We start from the raw sequence: 21,342 nt of genomic DNA, 5'->3' as shown, positions 1-21,342 counted from the left end.
GCCCAAAATATAGGAGGTATATTAGGAAATTAATGAAAGCCCTATGGCAAACTAACAAGTGCAAGCATTTGTTTACATTTTTATCTGTAAAAGGAGACATATCTGAAATGTACGTAGCTCTGTTGTACGTATGCACTGAGCTTCTTCATCTTTAATGTTTTTTATCATAAATAAGCTTTACACTTCCATGGAAGAGTTGTTGTTTTGGAAGCTGTATTGTACACAGTCTTTCTAACCCTTAAACTATAGGGAGAAAGCCATGGAAGTTCTCTGTAAATATAGATTAGAATTAGGGAGAGGGTCTGCTAAAAGAACAGAAAGCTAGCTATCAGAACCTGTCCTCTTTATTAGAACCTTTCCTGACTGTGTTATAGGAAGAGGAGTGCACTAATTGCTGGAGATACTTGTGCTTACTGGTTTTGAAGAGTTCTATTATTAAAAAAACCCAAACAAACCAAAGCATAAATGCTATTTGCTAGCTAAATTTAAATTGAACTTTGAAAAAGTATTTGAAAACTTGAGCAAATTGGTTGTCCACTGCTAAATGTTTTAGTCTGCAAAACAAATTGTTCTGTACTGTCTCTTAACAAGTTATGACATCATTTATAATTCTATGGAATTAAAACTGGTGTATTGGAAGCTGTGTTGTACATAGAATAGTCTTAAAATGTGCCTCAGAATAATTTCTCAGTATTCTATGAATGTGTTCTTTATATGTGGCTTACTCAGATCATTCTTAAATGTTGTCTTAGTTAGTGGTGTATTTTGCAATATGCCACCAACTTAGCTCATTTTTAAATTTCATTTTTCATATAAAAATGGAGATTTTCACAGTAGTAGTCAGAACTAGGCTAACTGACATGTGCATGATATCTGTACCTACCTCAAGGCCAGAGGCCTTGAGTTAATTATTTAATGTGAAGTTGCACACAAGAGCTCAGTAAATTTTTTTTTTTTGCAATTCTACTTATATGTGATTTATGTATGTTCCTTGATATAAGATTTCAACTATTTTCTCAACTGCTGAATTTTCAGACTGATTTTTTAATATATGTTGAAGAAAGAAGACTTCTTGGTTTTTCTTTAATCCTCTTTCTCTATCATATTAGGTATCACAGTTTCTTTGGGTTTTTTTTTTCCTTAGGACAGCTCCTCATGCCTAAAACTTGAGGTCTTGACAAAGATCCTTGTTTGGCTGACTCATCAGGTATGGGGAATTTTTGTTGGAGGTGAAAAATTCTGAACAGATATAACTGTGTACTTTTGTATGATGAATTGCTGGAACAGTAGGAGTTAACATCTCCCATTTAATGTGGAATAAAGTAAGTACTGTAAAAGAGGCAAATCTAGCAAATAGTTACAATTTAAGTACTCTTAAAATAAACACATAGTATTCCAGTTGCCAAACAGAAGCAATAGTAGAAGCCTTTATTACAATTGCATAGGATGGCTTTTTAAGAACATTCCCTAGTGTGGCTTTCCAGAAGATTAGATCCAACTGGATAACCATAATAAGAAAATACAGGTGTTGGACTGGTAACTGAGTGTTCAGGTTGAGGAGCCACAGGATTCCCCTTACTGTATTTAATGGGAGGAATGGAAAAGAGATGCTTTAGGACAAAGCAATATAATTGTATGCTTCTACCAGGACATCAATTTTCTTATAGGTCTCTAATGGAGATACTGCAATTTTCGTACTTAAGTATACACAATCTTTTTTTTTTCTTTTTTACTGAATGGTTCAGAAAACCTGTGGTAGATTGAACTGCGCAAACTTTAAGTATCTTGATAGATAGACTAGAGACTAGGGGAAAAAGTGTATTCAGTCTTTTTTTTTCATGGGACTGTTTATAGGAAATTTAAAATCAGATACATCTTCACTGCTGTTTGTTGTGTGCCTGTGTGTTTTCTCCAGGTGTATCCTAAACAAGTGGGCATTAAGGTAGACTGAAAACTGGCTGAACTGCTGGACTTGAAGTGTTGTGGTCAGCAGCACGAAGCCCAGTTGGACGCCAGTCACTAATAGTGTACCGTAGAGGCTGATACTGAGGACAGTACTGTTAAACATCTTTGTTAGTGACCTGGATGATGAGACAGAATGCACACTCAGCAAGTTTGTAGACTACAAAACTGGGACAAGTGGTTGATAAAACAGATGGGTGTGTTGCTATTCAGAGCAGGACAGGCTGGAGACATGCACCAACAGGAACCTCATGCAAAGTCCTGCATTTGGGGCAGAATAACAAGTACGTGGTTGGGATTGACTGGCTGGAAAGCAGCTTTGCAGAAAAGGCCCTGGGGTCGTGATAGACAACCAGTTGAACATGAGCCAGCAATGTGCCTTTGTGGCAAAGGCGGCCAATGGCATACTGGACCGCATTAGAAAGAGCGTCCCCAGCAGCTCAAGGAAGGTGATCCTTCCCCTCTACTCGGCACTGGTGAGACTCACCTGGAGCGCTGGGTCCAGTTCTGGGCTCCCCAGTAGGAGAGAGACATGAACATACTGGAGCAAGTCCAGCAAAAGGCTATTAAGATGATTAAAGGACTGGACCATCTGTCATACTAAGAGGGGCAGAGAGCTGGAACTGTTTAGCCTGGAGAAGGTTCAGGGGGTTCTTACGAATGTGTGTGTGTACCAGATGGTAGGGAGTAAAGAAGGCTGAACAGGCATATTCTTAGTGGTGCCTCATGAAAAGACGAGGCAATAGGTACAAACTAAAACATGTTTAAATGGAATTTCTTAAGGAAACACTTCTTTTTGCTGTGAAGATGGTCAAATACTGGAACAGGTTGCCCAGAGAGGTTGAGGAGTCTCCTTCCTTGGAGATATTCAAAACCCACTTGAACAAGGCCCAGCATAGTCTGTTCTAGCTGACCCTGCTTTGAGCAGGGAAGTTGGACTAGATGACCTCCAGAGGGGCCTTCCAACCTCAGCCCTTCTGTGATTCCATATACATGTTGTTTCTATAATAGTTAATGTGTGGAACCTTTAAGTTGTTGGTGTGAAATGACAAAACTAATAGCCAGTACTGTGTAAATACTGAGAGGTAGCTAGGAATCATAAATGTTTTTCATTGTATGATAGATACCTGTAGGTTACTGGAAGGTATCCCAGTGGGCCACTGCAAACTTGTCCTAGATTCATCTCAGGCTGAGCTTTGAGAATAAACTTGGACTGTCAAGTGGTGTGATTTGAGCAAAAGTGACTGTGCCCCCTTCTTTGCTTACTTTATGGTTTTGCTCCTGTAACATAAAAAGAGTGGCAGCTTAGTGATCAGTCCTTAGTTTGAACATGAATTCTATTTTTTTGGTTAAAATCTGGATAATTTTTTCCAGAGGAAAGGAAGATAAATTACTTCAGGGGAGTATGATATTTCTGGGGAAGTGGCTTAAATTCTTTTACAGTTATTAAAAATTCCATTAATAGGCAAGTTTCTGATTGGAGTTTCCTTTTTTGTTCTGGAAAATTAGCATTTACCATTAAACTTACAGAGATTATTTGTAGTTAAGGCCTTCCATAAAGTGAAAAATACTGTAGATAAAAATACTGAGTTGGAAGTTTTGCAATGTATGCTTTTCTCTAAGATTTCTTTCCTGCATAGCTGCACACTTGTTTGGAAATGCCTTTCCTTCTCTTAAATAAGCCTGGAAAGTAGAGAGACAATTATGAGCAAGAAATGGACTTGTTTTCCAGTGTGCCATTCAGACCACTGGTGAGGAATTCTTCTTTGGTCCATTGAGGCTGCATGGTATATTCTTGTCTGGTCTCTTCTGCTGTGAGGAACTGCTAGATACTGGAATTGCATAGAATCTGCAGAAGTTCTTGAGGAAATAGGAATTAAAATAGATCAAGCGTTGAGAGGAAAAGACCTGCAGGCAGAGAGAGTGTGAAAATGAACTTTGTTTTGATGGGGAAGAGAAACTGGGAAGACCTTTTCTCTGCCTTGTCATACAGTACTGCTGTTTCTTTAGGGAGATGGAACACAAGAAACCTTTTGCTCATGATTTCATCAGCTCAACACTTGAGGACTCATCAGTAAGAATGAATAATAGTGTGTATAAGTGATAATAATGCTGACTATGCCTTGATTTCAGGTTTATAAGCAAACGAAGAGAGATCAACTTTCTTTAGTGTCAACTTTATTTACAATTTATTCCAATAAATACTTGTGATGTTTTCAGGTGATGGCACTCAAAAATACTGCTTTGGATATCCTCTAGAGCAGGTTTAGAAATGGAGATGCTTCATTTTACTTTACATTTCCACAGTTGTTGTTCTGTCTCTACCACCCGTGCTCCCCCCCCCCTTTACCAAATAAAAGAAAAAAACAAATCCCTTTCATTCTAAATAGTTAAAGTTTATAATTCTAGCTTCAGTTTCCAATATTAGTGGGTACTTCCACAAAAATTATTTGTTTCTTAAAAAGCAAGACAATTTATCTTACATACTCTTAGTTATTTAAAAACTATGTGTTTCTAGCTAGGCCATGTATGGAGAAATCCAAAACCAGTCAATGACCAGACAGCTTTCCATCATAAACATGTAGTGAAAACTAAATGTTTAAAAACGTGACACTTCAGATGGCAAAAGTTAATAGGGGGTTAGGTTTGAAGGTGGAATAGATTAAGATTTAAGAATAAGTCTTTAGTCTTGAATTATAATGAAAAAGTCAGCTTGAATAATAAAGCAGGCAAATAGATTTTTGAAAGGCATAGGACAGTAATTTTTTAGACTTTGGATTATGACTTATTTTTCTATCTAATACAAATAACTACATGACTTAAATATTTCTTTCTGATAAAAATAAAGTTGGTGAAAGTATGGATGTGACTGTATCAAGAATAATTTAGCCAAGTCTATCCAAAAAAAAATGGGAGACTTAGAAATAGCAATTATATTGACATAAATGATACTGATTGTGTTAGACATTTTTATAGTGGCCCTGTCAAAAAAAGGATTGATTTTAGAACAAAATAGAGGAACTTAACCTTTTCTTTCAGACAATAAATGAAATCAGCTGACTAATCTTACTCCTTTTATATGAATGTTTTTTCACTCTAAATTAAGAATCTGTATATGTGACAGATTTGTTGTTGAAATATTTTTGCAGAAAATGTCAACTTCTATTCATCCTTTTGGTCTCTCATCAGTTCAATATCAGTGAATGTCATCCTTTAAGCCATTTGATCCCACTGAAGAAAACCCACTTTTTAAGTGCCATCTCTCATATTTTCCACCAAAAGGTGTTTTTTCTTTTCTTATGTAGATGCTCTTTCAAGGAGAAATATGAATTGCTTTTCATAAAGAAAAGGAAAAAAAGTATGCAGTGGTGAATTAGAAAGTATGTTTTCCTTTAAAAATATATAAATGCACAGAGAGAGGGAGGGAGGGAAATTTCTGAATGAGATTAATTCTGGAAAAAAATTTCCAGCTTCATTAACTGGGGTTTGAATGACCGTTAATATGTAATTTGATGATCCAAAATACAGAAACTGAAAAAGGAAAGGAGCAATTTACTATGGCTAGCAGGTAATTAAAGCAGATGGAAATACTGCGTCTGCATTTTTTTTTTCTGTAGTGTGGTTCTGAAACAATGCTGATATAGGATGAATCAAATAATCTTTAAGTCATAGTGTTGAAGTAGTCTGAGAAGCTTTGTAAAGAACTGCTGTATTTTGATAACATTTGTATAGCAGAGCTCTCCTTATCAATTAAGCAAGTGGTTTAGGACTACTTAGCTTGATTTACTAGCTTGATTGGCCGAGTTGAAAAATAAGTACTGATTTCCAAGGAGACACTATAAAACACTTCAACTATTTTCTGCTGGTATTTGCTCCCATTCTGACTAACTTTTGAAGCTTTTTTAAAAAACACTTTTTTCCTCTTTCATAACAGTCTTTCTTCAATGTGTTCTTGGGTTGTATTGAAGTCTGTCATCATGAAAATATTTCTGATGTCATAATCAGATTTAAACTTACATTAAACTCTATTCTGACTTATTCTGCAAGTTGGTTTTATGCTTTTGTACAGAAAGCAAACTTACATTTAGTTTTGTTAACTGCGTATATCTTAATCACTCAGGTAATATACTGCTTAGAAATAGCTGTAGTTGAGAACAGCGTAATATGAATGTACGGAGTTGGATTGCTGAACACTGTAAACTTACGTAACTCCATTAGAGCCAGCAATGCAAGTGCTGAACAGCTGAGCATTTCTCTCAGAAATAGATGTCATGTAGTAGCCAAGTGGGGGATTACATGCCAGGTCATACGAAGCAGTAGTGGGGATGTCTCCCCTATAACTGGGAAAATAGTCCTGTATAATTTGGTTTACAGTAAAGAGGTGTGCTTTACCTGTATCCACCTGCTTCTCATCTTTCTGTCAAGGTCTTCAAGTCTACTTTTTCCTTCTGTAAAAACTGTTTTGGTTCAAGATTGTGCAGATAATTCTAGGATGTTTTACTCCTGAAAATTAGTTAAGTTGAATCCGGACAGTAGGCCGTCTATCTGCAGCATTCTTTAATGGGCATCTCAGACATTACTTCTAGTCAGTTATTCAACTGAATATCCAACCCATGTCTCAGTCCTATGTTATCATCTTCAAATAGCTCTTCCCATTTAATCAGTATTTCTTGTTTGTGTGACATCACATCTGCTTGCTTTGCACCTGAGTTTTTGCCTCAACTGAAGATATTCTGAAGGTTGTATTGTATTTGGGCAGTGCAGCGTTGTATCTGTCTGTCATGTCTTAGCCAGGCCATGATTCTTTTAAAAACCTTTATAAAACGAACTTGTATTTCATCAGTGTTTAAGTTGTTTGCTTGTTTGCTAAGTAACTTTGCTACGAAAATCCTGAAAACCAAATTAGAATAGTTTTCAGGATATAGGGCCTGCATGTTGTATCTAATGCATGTTGTATCTAACATTTATTCTCCTTTTTTCTGCTCTTCTGTCTTCTCCTTGTCTTAACAGGAATAACAACTTCACCTATTCCCCAAACTGACAATCTAAATTGCATATTGGCAAGTAATTGTTCGTCTTTTTCCCTTCCATCAAACATCACGTGCCTTCCATAATTACTGCCTTATTTTCTGGAAGGGAAAAGCTGGATCTAAGGGCTCCTATTTTTTTCTTGTATTTTGATAAATATTTGTAGGTGATATCTGCCCTTATTTCCCCTCTCTTTTCTTCCTCAGAAACCTGGGGACAGTTATCAGGCATGCCTTAACTCATTACTGGTACAAATTCCTTTGCTCCGTTGTAATTTGTTGGGGTGAGGAAAATAATCCACTTGTCCATTTTCTGCAGCACATCCAAGGATATCCATATAAGAAAAAAAATGGAATTTCTACTAACCGTAGCAGGATGCCATCTGTTCTGCAGCAGACCCCACACATCCAGTCAAAGACCTTGTTGCTCTGCTGAATGGAATGGAGTTTCCCCCAGGCATCTATTTCTGTCAGCCTCACATATGCAGCAATGTCTCTGTCAAATCCCCTTTTGTCCCACTAAGGTAGTATTCCACTGGTGAGACCCAGTCTTCAGACACTCAGCAGCTAGAGCAGAAGGAGCAATGTAGCCCGTTCTGCCCGTTGTAATGGGTGAACCGTTTCTCAGTTCACTAGTGATTGCTAAAATCATCTGGAGGGTAGCATGTTGTTGGCATCCCAGCCCAGAGACCTGACGTTTAAACCACCCTTGACTCCTGGCAGCAGACTGCATGGCTTCTGAACTTGTGAACCCCATCTTCCTGTTGTTGCTCAGCACGCTGGTCTATAAAATGCGGTGCAGGTAATGTGCTCCTTTGGTTGAATCTTTGACTGCAGAGTGCTCTACAGCTGTAGATTTACCTGCTGGCATGCTTTTGATTTCTGTTACCTGGTTGGCTTGTTAATGGTTATTTCTGTTCCTGGATTTGGACAAAGTGCATATTTCCAAGATAGGCTATTGTAACATAAAGCTCCCAGAAAGCCTCTCATTTGTTGTCTGGTACAACTCTAGGAGAAAGGAAAAAGGCGACAGTAAATGACTGAATTGGGCACACTGGCCATTCTGTCCCTGTGCTGAGACATGCTCTGTATCTGTTCTTCAGGTGAGGACATCTCCTACCCCACGATTACTTGGAATGTGGCATGCCTTTTTCTGATAATTAAATTTTAAGGTACAGGCCCTGTAATAATTTATAAATATGCTGAGCTGTAAATGCAAGTGGATCTTCTCAACCAGTGGGATTTTCAGGCAAATATTTAAGAAGAGTTGATATTTTGGCATGGGTCATATACAAATAAACAAAGGAAGGATTGTAAGTCAAGAAGTTAATGTGATATTGATCTATACTGGCAGTTCAGAAAGCAGAAATGAGTTATCAGCAGATCACATTACAGGTACTTGAGGAGCATGTGTTTAGGAGCATGAGGAAAGCGTCTCTAGGTGCATGTGCCCCTGTGAGGCTTTGTGCCCTATGTATACTATATTGAACATCAAGAAAGCTGAAAGTACAGAATAAATATTTTTTTCCCCTGTTTAATTATCAGCTTAGATGTTAGTGAACAGCGCATGTCCTCTGACTTATCAGGACTTCTCTTTTATAGAAAATTAAGCATAAATGTTTAGCAACAAGTGTGAAAGTGAAAAATGGTGGTTGTTTGTTTTCATTCAAAGTTTGAATGTTAGGTAGAAGTGGAAATCTGTTAATTTTCTATTCCTGGAAATAAATTATGCTGAACTTCATGGCATCATTCTCTAAATAATTAATTGTAAACAGAAGACATTAGAGATTACTTTGGAAAGCTTGTTGCTGTAATAAAAATAATCCAGTATTTGTTTTCAGAGTTTCTAAAGGAATAAAGTACTAAATTTTACTTAGGCATGAATTGAGCTAATGCATGAAGACTGTTGAACAGCTAAAGGATATTTTTATAGTAAATTTTCTGTGGAAGTATATTGGGGGAGGGGGATTTTCAAGTTCTTGCCCTCTGTGGATTTTATCTCAAAGGAAAGTTGGTGTAGTTAGACTGGCTTTTCTGGGACATGGTATTGGCAGGGGACACTACTTTTACAGCTGCAGACCATATTTGTCTCTTCCCCGCTCATCATGCTGTGCCCCTAATGCACTGGCCCAAGCATTTAAGAAGACTTGCAGTGAACCAGATAGCTGAAGAACAAGTACCTTCCTTCCACCTCTTCTGTCATGTCGAAGCAATCCTGGCCTCAAGTTCTAGGCTTGTTTCTGTTGTCTTGCCAGCAATGCAAAGGACTGAATTGACAAAGCATCTGTATTTGCAGTATTTTACATAGGGGAACAAAAGGTCTTTCTAGATAAGGGGATTTTTTTTAATTAAAAAAAAAAAAGAAGAGAGATAGGCATACATAGGTTTGGGGGTTGGGATTTTTTTGGTATATATAATACAGCTTTTTAAAGGGGGGGTTTCAGATTTAGCAATCACTTGGTTTTCCCCATTAAATGCTCTGAGCACAGTTGTCTCTTGGTTATAATTTAAGGAAAAAAAGTCCTATTAAAAATACAACTTGAAAGATTATTATATGAAAAAATCTTCAGAGCTTATCTTGTGGTGTTCAATGTCTGGCTAGCAATGCATGAGAAGGAATAAAATGCTATGTTATAATTGGCTATCTACTTTGTATGTAGTAATGCATTTGTAAGAATGTACTCCGTGACTGTGGACAGCTTTTCTGAAAGACTGTTTTAAATAACTTTGAAGTATTTTCCTGTATTACTGTATTTTTATCATATACTAAGGAGCGGAAATCTGTCCAGTAAAAACAAACTTTTTCTGTGTTTTAAATCAGTTATTTTATTTATTTTGTCTTAAATTGACCTGTCATTGATCATAATACATAAATTTGAAATGTTTAAATATAACATACTCCTTATTATTTGGCATTATTTGGTCAACAGGAGGAAAAGGGGAAAAATGAATGCAATACCCGTTGTAACAAAAAGTATGATCATTCTGGGCTATAGTAGAGGATACACTTCTACATAAAATTAATTCACAATAATGCCTGGAAGTTTTTTGATGTTTCTTGCCAATCTTGTAGACTAAACTTTTCTGTTTGCATCCCACTGTATCTGCGGGATGTGACTTGTCTCTAGAAAACCCTTGTTACTGTTTCCCAGTATATGTTCTCCTGCATCTAGCAGTTCCCATCTACCTACGGATAGCAAGGGTAGGTCAGGCTCATTGGTCTGTGTGTTCCAAATCATTAACAGGTTATGCACGAGCAATTCCTTGTTGGCACCGTCGTCGTGTAGTTCATTAAATAGGTGTGCAGCACTGATAAAGTCTTGGGATGTCTCTGGAGGCTCTCGGACTAGTGGGTACACCCAGCACCAGTGCTCACAGGCAGCAGTGCCCCAGCAGCACTGGGAACAAGACACTTCACCTGAACTAGGCTGAATGTTGTGCTCTGACCCAGGGACCCACATGTTAAGTCTAAAATGAAGGCTTACCAGAGACATAGGGTTGATGTTTGTGTAAGATGTGTAGTGATGTTTTTTTTTCTTATAGGTATCAGTTCCTGTTTCCATGTAAAATAAGAGAGAATGAACCACACACATTTTTGGAGATATTTTCTGTGCTGCAAAATATATTTGGCACCTAATACTAGTATTAAGGTGAATTACACATTTTTAATTAGAAAAGCATTCCATCGTGACTAAATTGCTGGCAGGAGCAGATGACCAAAGTGCAGCTGACCATGCAAGAGTTGGTCAGCTCTCCAAACCATAACATCTGGTTTGGAGTTAAAAATATTTCTCAGCCAAATAGTAAAACTTTCCTCTTTCAGGCACAGTGTTGAACACGGACTGTTGTTTGTATTACATGTAGTTCAAGACACCAAAGCTAATGTAGCAACAGATGTGCTTAACCTTACCACATTGACTAACTAAAAACTCCAATACTCAATTATTGGCATAAAAAGGTTATTACTGTTATTGTTACTAACTTACTCTGTTGTAGTTCTTCAGACAAAGGCACGTAGTATTTCAGTAGATTCTTATTAATAATGAATTATGTTACTGTTTTGTATAAAAAGTGTTAAGGCCTTTAGCTGGCAGTCTCAGTGTTCTCGGAGAGAGTATGGTTCTGTCCGTAACTCTGGAACTATATGCTAACTGAAAATACAGTAAAGCACAGTTTAATTTTTTTCTGTCACCTGATGAGAACTGAAGTGCATATGATGCATTTAGAGTGGAGCTGGAAAAAATTTAATTACTCAAATGAGCAGTTTATGCTTCTTAGTAATATGCAGATGTACTGAAAAAGCTACTAGCATTTTTAAAAGCATTTACAAGCATGCTTAGGGAATGGCTCATCCTCTGATTTAAAAATAGAGAGTGCAAAACTTGTTTTGTCTGCCCACCTCCAACTTTTGCAACCTTACTGCCTTTCAATTTTCAGAAACTTACTGGAGCAAGAACTATTTATTTTGGCTAGAACTTTAAATGTATTAATTTGTTCCAATGTATTTCAGTTTCTGCTTTCATTTCATTGAAATGCTGTTAGGTGTCTTTTGCTTCAGTTAGTACAGACTTTTTTTTCTATGTTCCTATGCTAATACAGTGCATCAAATTCTCAAAGATAAAACCTGATGTAGCTATTCCATTACTTTAATAATACTGAGATTTATAATAGAGTAATTCGAAAGAGCTGGAATTGAGGCTGCTGAAGAACATATGCTATGATACAACATTCAGTTGCATGCATTTTATTTTATTTTTATATTTTCCATAAGACACCCGTGTCCTTCATTTAGGGACTCAGTGGTGCTTATTGAATTTGTAGATGTTTGGTGCTTTTTGTATAGAATAAGTGGATGGTGAAAATTTAAAGATACCTTCTGAATCCAGCATTGTATATAGGCTTACTTTTTCACTTGGAATTTTCAGTGAGGGTCCCATTGTCAAATCATAATACCCTTGAAAATACTATATGATTTATACTTTCTGCAGACTATAGTGCTGCATAACCTGAGACTGGAACACTGCCTGAAGTAAACAACAACATTATGGCACTTCTATGCACAAAGACAGGAGTCAAGGGCTGTTTTGAGCATGGAATTTGACCTAGTGTTCTGCAAATACTTATTACAACCTGATCATAAATGTGATATTTTTTTTTATAATACCTTTTAAACTACATTGTCTAGCTTCTCTAACCAAAACTAAGGCCTCTTCATGTGAAATACTGCATGTACATTTTTAAAAAAATAAAATAAACCCCTCAGTTTTCAAAATATGTCTGATATGAACAAAGGAGTTGAGCAACAGGGAAACTAACCTTTGGGATCCAGTAGCTGAGACTGTATGTTGGTGACAGGAGGGAGGTGGAAGCTTTGTGGTCAGAAGTTACTGCTGGCATCACCAAAGGCAATTAGAATGTAAGAGGTTGAAACCTTGGGTGAAGGGCATTGCAGTGGTAGTTGTGATTCTGCCAATGGAATTGCATGTGGTTTTGTTGTCATTTTTTGCAATGTATTGGAGGAGTTTTTTGAATCTCTGAACCATAAAGCTCTTTCCCAGTAGGAAAACCTATTCTTTCTAGGGAGGAGGAAAGCCAAAAGTCTACCTGCTGCCTGCAGACATATTAGCACCATTAAGAACAGCTTCCAAAACCATGGAAGAGCTGCTATTTTCCCCCTCTTTCATTAAATAATGTGTACATATGTTAGAAAAATTGAATTAGAATAATGTAAGTTAAACTGGTTTTTGTGATTTTTTTTTTAAGTTATTTCCTTGCTATATAAAGATGAGTTGAGGCTGTTTAGGTTTTTTTCTTTCCATCTGATACTGTTTCAGAACTTCTCCCCCCACCCCCCCCAAAGCCTACCCTTTTAGGTTTTTTTGGCACAGGTAATAGTGTTGTGTGTTTGTTATTCTGGACAATAAAATGTAGAATACAGTGTCTGGACTCTTGTTTAAAAAAAAACAAAACCAAAAACCAAACAAAAGTAAAAAACCCCCAGAAAACAGAGCTTGTTATATTACATGGCTAAAATCTTGAATCTGCTTTCTCACTTATGAGAACTCTTTTGAGCTTTGTAAATTGTCTGAACACTTGACTGTAGACACTTTCTCCAGTCCAGAACACAGAGGCTCTGTGCTTGGTGCCAGGAGAGCAATTCTGGGCTGCCTTCACATTTCCTGGCCCTGAGGGCAAGTCAGCACCATCTTCCTCTGCCTGGTGGAATGTTAACAGAGGACTGGTCCAGGTTCTGTCCTCACAAAAAAAAAAAAATCCCCGAAGAGCAGCTTTTTTCTAAATTCTTTGCTGCTTCTTTGTTGTCTGTTTTTGTTGCTTCTTGTTGGTTTTTAAGATATACAAAATATACTGATCAGAAGACTTTTTTTTTTTTCTTCCCCCTCTGTTCAGATGTGTTTTATAGCTCTTCTGCCTGTAACGTACCTGGGAAGTGTGGGGATTTGCTGGAGTTCTTGGAGCACAAAATATTGTACTAATACCACTTCTATGAATAGTTTATTCACTGATATGTACATATACACACATACTTATCTGGATCTCTATATCAGTGAGAGTACTTCCTAGTTAAAAGCCAAAAAGACAACCTACCATGTTGTGGTGCAATTGAAACATCCCATAGGATATATCTGGTTACTTTAAAACTTTCACTGAAAGTTAGGCAGCTTTGCTGGTTTCACAGCCTTCTTGAGCTGTTTAGCTCCCTGGGCTTGTCAGACTGTTGGCTGCTCTGCCAGCTACTTTTCTGTTCAGCTGACTTATTAGTTGGGAAGTTGGCAAGCTTATGTAGTGAGGGACCTCAGACCTTAGGAGGTCCACATGCACAGGATGTCTACTAGATAAGCTGTCAACAATGAAATTGTATCTGGGCAGCCATCAGGCCTACAAACCAGAACAACCAATGTTGGCATTTTAGATGTTTCTAAAATTAAATGTGTAACAATACTTAGCGTTTGGAAAGGAGGAATTTGAGACTTGGATTTTGTTCCAATTTAATTTCATGTTGTAATGCATACTCTGTGTGTGTTATTCTCTGACAGAAAACGTCTGCTCAAATTTCTTTTTAGGCTATGCTTTTAATTCTTTTAAATAAATATTTTGTTTTTCAATGCGTTGGATGTGCTTTTTTTCCCAGTGGTATTTACAGCAACAACATGCATATAAAGGCAAAACTTTCATCAGGAAAATTATAGGTTCAAAAGTATAGAAAAACCATTTTACAAGATGTATAAGATTGTCATGACTTATTACAGCATTTATGCAGTCACATTCATAATAATATTTGGTGTCTTATTTGTGTCATGAAAACACGCCAGATTGTCAAAGTAACTTTCAGAGTGCCTAAGTGGTTTTTTTCCTGTGATTTAACAGATAACCAGAATGCCTTTTTTTCTAATATAATATTATTTCATGTTTGTAGGTAATATATGCTTTGAACACTAAAAATGATGAACATGAAGCTGCTATCCAAGCCCTTAAGGATGCTCATGAAGAAGAAATTCAACAAATTCTTGCAGAGACCAGAGAGAAGATCTTGCAGTATAAAAGTAAAGTTGCAGAAGAAATGGATCTCAAGAGAAAGATCCAGGTTTTAGAAGAGTCACTGGAAGATCATAAAAAGATGAAACACCAGGCCTTGACAGAATTTGAAGCCTATAAGGATAGAGTTGAAGATATGCAGCTTTGTGCAGAAGCTCAGCATGTCCAACGTGTAGTGACCATGTCAAGAGAAGTAGAAGAGATCAGAAAGAAATTTGAGGAGAGGCTACGAAGTTTCATACAGTTGCAAGTGCAGTATGAGAAGGACAAGCGTACAGCTCTGGAAGACTTAAGAGCTGCCCACAGGCTTGAGATTCAAGAACTTCTGAAGACTCAACAGAGTCAGAATGCTACTTTAAGTAAGGGGCAAGAAAAGCTAGAGGAATTGCATAGACTGGAGCTGGAAGACTTGAACAGTAAAGTTGAAGAGTTAAGGCTGGAAAGAAAAAAACTCATTGAGGACTATGAAGGCAAACTCAGCAAAGCACAGTCCTTCTATGAACATGAACTTGATTCTTTGAAAAGATCTCAGCTTTTTACAGCAGAAAGTCTACATGCTTGCAAAGAAAAAGAAGTGGAACTAAGAAAAGAATTTCAAACCCAGGAAAGTATGTTACGGAAGAACCTGGGAAAGCTTAAAACTGAATTGCAAATGGTCCAGGATGAAGCTGCCAGTCTACGGGAAAAATGCCAAAAACTTCAAGTGGCTCTTGGTACAGCAGAAAACAACGTTCAGGTGAGACGGATGATATGTTGTTCCCAAGACTGTGAATTTTCCTTTCCTATTTATGCTGTCTTTCCGTGAGGCTGGTAGGTTGAGGTAATGGGAACATGTAAACTTAATTACCTGTCACTCATATTTGATTATCATCTACTTCTAATTTATTTTTTATATTTTAAAATTTATTTTATGTGTTTAATTTTCCCAGACTGTATTAATAATACTTTATCTTCCAGTAGAATCTAGAAGCCCCTACCTAGAAGAAAGTTTTGGTCTCCTTCCTTTCAGCTGTTCGTAAACAGAACTTGGTTGTTCTAGTCATACTACCCAAAGCATAGTATACTCAATAGTATACTCGATAGAATACTCAAAACTGTTACCACTTAAAGAACAGAGAAAAAATCCCAAACCAAACCCTGCTTCTGCTTCTCACCCCACCCCACCAGCAAGTAGGCTGGGGGTGGGCACAAAAAGCTGGGAGGGGACATAGCTGGGACAGCTGACCCCAACTGACCAAAGGGCTATTCCATACCATATAATGTCATGCTCAGCATATAAAGCTGGGGGAAGAAGAAGGAAGGGGGGGATGTTTGGAGTGATGGCGTTTGTCTTCCCAAGTAACCATTACATGTGATGGAGCCCTGCTTTCCTGGAGATGACCGAACACCTGCCTGCTGATGGAAAGGAGTGAATGAATTCCTTGTTTTGCTTTGCTTATTAAACTGTCTTTATCTCAACTCATGTGTTTTCTCACTTTCACTCTTCTGATTCTCTCCCCCATCCTGCTGGGGGGTAATGAGTGAGCAGCTGTGTGGTACTTAGCTGCTTACCAGGTTAAACCACAACACAGTGTTATTTAGATACTAAAGTTTCTTGTCCTTAAAGAAGGACAAGACATCCCAGAAATACAAGACTGAGTTTTTTTTGGTTAGCAAATACAGAACTCGGTATGCTGGACTTAAAGGAAAAAATTCTGTGAAATTCTGCTTGGGTTTTGGTAGCTGTGCTGAGGTCTGGAGAACGGTAATCTCTGTGGGTAGGCTTAAGTATCTTGTCTTTTGCATTTGTAGTTACTCTCCAGTTTCAAAGCCAGAAGTACCTTAAATGTGATGGTCGTAGTAATTTTGGAAGCATCATTGGGTAGAGCTGAGATTGGCCATGAGCTTTTCCCATTTACAGTCTAATTCCAGCCCATCTTTTGGACTATCCTTCCTTCTTGTGTAAAGGCTACAGTGAAAGAAGACTGCCACCTTTATCAGATGTTCAATTCAGAATACCTTTTCCCAGTTTTCCAAGGGGCCTTCCAAAAGTTCATTTCCATCTCTGTTCAGTTAACAAAGCAGAACTCTTGCCTTTCAATTGACTACACCAAGGAGGTGGGTTTCTGGCAAGCTGCAGCGAAGAAGGAAACTCACTGTATGTTGGTCATTCCTGCAATAAAGATGTTCGTCTTGGTTCCGAAGAAGAAGAGTCTAATAGTATTCACAGCAGATTTTTAAGTCAGTTCCTGCTCTGATCATCATGGATGAGGTGATCAAAGGCATCATCTCACCACTTCTGGTGTCCATGTTTCATTACACGTCCTGTCCAGTGTTTTCCCCAATTTTATTTCCTGCTTTAGTTTCTGAAATGACCCTTTACTATTCCAGTAGCTTGAATGATGAGAAATCTAGCTTTCCTTTTAAAACAGAACAAGATTTCATTTCCCTTTCTGCATGGCTGAGAACACATCATCATCACACTACACAAGATATGCTATTGTGAATCGGTACATCAGACTTAAAACATATTAAAAGTTTGATTTAACTAATTGCCTAATCTCATTTTATGTATGTCCATGTGCAGCTTAACTTGTGTCAGTACTAAACACTCACAGTTGCAATGAAGGACACTGTAAACTGCTGTGAACATCTAATGTATTCTTCAGTGTGAAGAACTCTCAGATACCAGAAACCAGGTTTCTCAAGTTGGCCCCCAAACTCTGTGGACCATTTTACAGTTTTTATTTTTCATATACCTTTTTGAATATTGTCACATTTCTCTTATGCATTCTTGTCATGCCATATATCCAGTATCTTGCAGTGCTTCAACAGTATTTTTGGAAAAACACATAATACAAGATGAATATGATGGTAATACTACAAGATTTCCGCTTTTGTATGAATAAAACTTGTTTGCTGAAGGGTCTTTTCTGTACATTTTAACCTAAAGCTCATTTAAATTTTAACATGATTGTATATAATGATAACACATGTTATACTGTTCTTCCTCTAGGTTCTTCAAAAACAGCTAGATGATGTGAAGGAGGAGGAGATGTCATTGTTAAGCAAACACAAGGAAGTGGAAAGTGAGCTAGCAGCTGCTAGAGAGCGGTTACAGCAGCAGGCCACTGATCTTGTTCTCAAAGCCAGTATGTATGTCAGTAACTTAATCTGGAAATGAACTTCATCTATTTATTCTAGCCTTTCCTCTTTCTGTTAACCTTATGCAGGTTTAGAATGGCTAAAGACTGTTCAGTGCTGCTCATACATGTTTCTGACAAGTTTTGGGTTTTTTAACTGTTCTGATATTACCTGCATTGTAATTATGATTCTTTTCTTGTGTACTTATTTGTCCAAATGTTCTACTTTGTATGGCATGTAGGCATCTTCCAGGCCTTGGAATTTCTTGCCTTAACTGCACTTGTACAGAATGCTTCTGCTCTGTGTCTGTTCTCCACATAACCACTGAGACATGCTTCCTGTTTCTCCATCCTTTCTCAGTTGCCGTGTCTTTTCGCTGAGACTGCAGTACTTTGCTTTACACCTACTGTCAGAAGACTTGCAGCTTATCAGTTAATAAAGCTGTTAAGTTTCTTTAGCTTCTTTATAGCTTTCTTGACTTCTCTGTGCTCATTGGCATATGGAAAGGTATAAAAAATGGTTTAAGAATTGCCTGTACACATGCAGGTTTTAACTTACTGGCATTGTCTCTCTAGCAAACTGCCCAAGTACGTGGGCCCAAGTACTTGAACTTGGTTAACTATAATATAGGTAGGACTGTAGGCTAAAAATAAGCCCCTGGCTTATCTTTGGCCTTGTTCAACTAGACCAATCGTAGAAATACCTAATTAATTTCCACACAAGTTAGCACAAGCCCAGAGGCCCTTCCCAAAAGTCAGTTTGGATAAGATCACCTTGTTTTGAAGGCTGGGATGTTGCCAGACTTTGCCAGTCGGCCTTAGGGCCAGAAAATACTTCACAGCATTAACTTGCTAATACTGTAATAGTTTGCTATTTATATTATATCCTATATATAATACTATATTTACTATTATTGTAATAGTTTACTGTTGCAGATGGCTACATGTGGCCTAGCCCTCAAACTGTGTATCTGTGTGTGGCCTGTATCAAGGTATTATTTCTGTCCTTTAAATAATTAAGCAGTTCCTACAGATGGACTCAGTGTGTCTGCTGGCTAGGAGAGCTTCATGCCTAGGACAAGTGGTATAGATGAGCTAGCTAAGGTAAAGGCTAGGAATAGTCTAGGCTGTATGTTTCGACAAGATAGAGGCCATCAGGGACCCAAGACTGCAAGGTCCTACTGTATGTAAATAGTTAAAAGGAATGGGCTTCATGCTAAGAGCATCTCAAATCATGAATCTGAAGTGGGAATCTGACCCTTCAAAAAGTTATGTGTGAGGCACTCAGAAAAATTCATGACCTGAGACTGAGTGTTGGGGGGAAAAAAACCCCCCTGTTCTCATACACTCCTTGACCGTTGCTGTTTCCTTCCTTAGGCAGAAGCACGGGAAGGGTTCAGCAGCCAGCCGCAGATTTAGTGGAAACAAACTTAAATATCCAGGCTGTTTTTCCATATTACTGATGGCATGGAGTCAGCTAGCCTATGCGTCCAGCGCTGGTCTCCTCTGGCACCGAGGTTTTTAGCTTTACCAGAAATTGCAGTATGTCCACACTGTTGCTGAGCTCAGTGGCACTGTCAATAGTACATCTTTGCTTTGCAGCACCTGGCTGTGCAGCAAGAACCAGGAGCCCTATTTACAGTCATGCCACCAAGCCATTACTGTGTGATATAATTGATTACTAGCCTGTTTGGAAATGGTTTCTGACACTGGCTCACTGCCATCTCCTTTGAATTTCAGCTCACACTTGGAAGTCAAAAATCCTGCCCCAAAGAAACTAAATTCTCATACTTAATTACCATACAAAATATTTACTCATTGTATTGCAATTTGAGAATGCTGTATTAAGTCTATTATGGGAAATTAATGTTTTCTTCTTCCATTCCCTGAGATTCTAAACCTGAAAGGAAACTGCTGCATTTCATACCTTCTGTGTAGAGCATGAGGAATGGGAAACATCTGTTGTGTGTCAGTATTGCTAGGACAACAGCTCTAGATCAGTGTGTGTGCACACTTACCACAAAATATGCATGTACATAGTACTTCCTGACAAATTTGAAATTCTTGTATGATTATTCTCCTGGTTACATTCTAAAATCTGGGTTTGTAAATACATTTCTTAAATGGCTGAACTTTTGAAACAAGGTAGTTTTTGAAAAGTTACAGAAGTTAAGCGTAGTCGTTATCTTGAAGTTTTTTTCTCTTCAGTTTTTAGTTTTATCAAACAAAAATGCCAAAATGATTCTTGGAATTCTTCAAGGCTTAGTAAAATTAGAGGTGTGCATTGTTTATAAAAATACTATTAATTTTGAAGCATTTTTTATGGCCAAATTCTATTATATATCCCACTGTCCTTCCCTTCACATCAGTGTCCACAGACAACAAGGGCTAAAACAGTTTCCTTTTTGGCACGTGTCTTGTTTTAACAACAGATGGAAATGAATCAGGAGGCTCAGTGGTTTTGTCCTGTGAGAAAGTGTGACACAGTCTACTTAGCTATTTCTTAGTAACTTAAATTTAAAAGCAATACTCTGTTATTAAAACTCAACTAATCTGTCGTTTTTGAAGGTTATAATAAAGTGGGGGGAAAAAAGGTCTCTCCTAGAAGTTGTGACTGCAAAAATAATAAAATATTTATTCTGAGTAAATAATATATTTTCTTATCTGGATGCTTTCTTTATGTGAAACTGTTAAGGATCTCTGTATAATCCTTGAAAGTCTGTTTAGTTACCACTTCATTTTATCATATGCTAATTTTTATAAGCATATTTCAAACATGTCTATGTCATGCAATTTATGAAAGAGATAATAGGGTATTTCTATCAAAAGAATCCATTCCAACATGGAATGTCAGCTTAGGTATAACTTCATGATGCTTCTACAAAGATGTTGGAGAATATCCCCTCTCTTGTCTTTCAGTTGAACAAATTTAGGAGCATCCTCTTTTCCAAAATAGTCTTCTATCCCCTCCTGTCTTTCCCAGAATAACAGGAGTTTCACTGCTTTAGAAGTGTTTCAAGTATAGTAGTACTTCCTAGTAAAAATATTTTCAAGAATACAGATATAAATTAAGAAGAACAAGGATAAAAATTTCTGAAGTCGTAAACTTTTTTCCACTGGTGATGTGAAGGACAGATGTTTATACTGTCTAGCTTTGTAGATTTTTTTTTTTTTTAATATATATAAGGAAATTAAAAGCAAGCCTCTAACCTGTAGATTTAGATCATACTTTACTATGGAGAGAATGAGTTCTGTTACATCTTTTAGTCATATCCCAATAGCAAAATAAACAAAGCGTAATTCTGTTAGTTTTACATAGCTTTAGCTGCTATACCTAGCATGCTGGTTAAATTATGAGTTTGATAAAACACTAGCATCTTTACCATTAGACTTCAAGGTTCTGCTTTGTGTTGTGTAGCTTATTGTGGGGTAAAAATGTGCAGTTTTAGGTGGGGTAAGATCTTTGAGATAGATGTCTGTGTTCATACTGTTGCCTACCTCTGCTTTCTCTTGGAGTCAGTATGCAACTTTGAACCAGGAAAATTGAAACTAAAGGATCCCCAGCACCAAGCAGTCTACTGTTGTTGGACATTTACAATAAAACTAAAAAAGGGAGAAGTGGAGGGAAAGGTAAACCTTGCAGTGAAGATAATGGAGATCCATATGAAAGCTTCCAC

At 37.5% G+C, this 21,342-nt stretch overlaps 1 protein-coding gene across 6 annotated transcripts in view; it reads left to right on the top strand.

Annotated features, from left to right (window-relative positions):
• FAM184A (family with sequence similarity 184 member A) overlaps nucleotides 1-21,342 on the top strand; it is an 81,736-nt gene that overhangs the window by 14,803 nt on the left and 45,591 nt on the right. For all 6 annotated transcript variants that reach the window (XR_012041457.1, XM_072855757.1, XM_072855756.1 and 3 more), the window contains exons 2-3: nucleotides 14,425-15,279; nucleotides 17,539-17,674. Coding sequence is in view for 5 of the 6 variants with exons in the window: in XM_072855757.1 (XP_072711858.1) it covers nucleotides 14,425-15,279; nucleotides 17,539-17,674 (991 nt within the window). In the remaining variant the exon portion in view is untranslated. The remainder of the gene's footprint in view (nucleotides 1-14,424; nucleotides 15,280-17,538; nucleotides 17,675-21,342) is intronic.

The sequence above is a fragment of the Ciconia boyciana genome, chromosome 3, assembly GCF_034638445.1.
Source record: "Ciconia boyciana chromosome 3, ASM3463844v1, whole genome shotgun sequence".
NCBI classification, from domain to species: domain Eukaryota; kingdom Metazoa; phylum Chordata; class Aves; order Ciconiiformes; family Ciconiidae; genus Ciconia; species Ciconia boyciana.
Note: the sequence above shows the minus strand (reverse complement) of the source record. Positions and strands in the feature narration are given on the sequence as shown.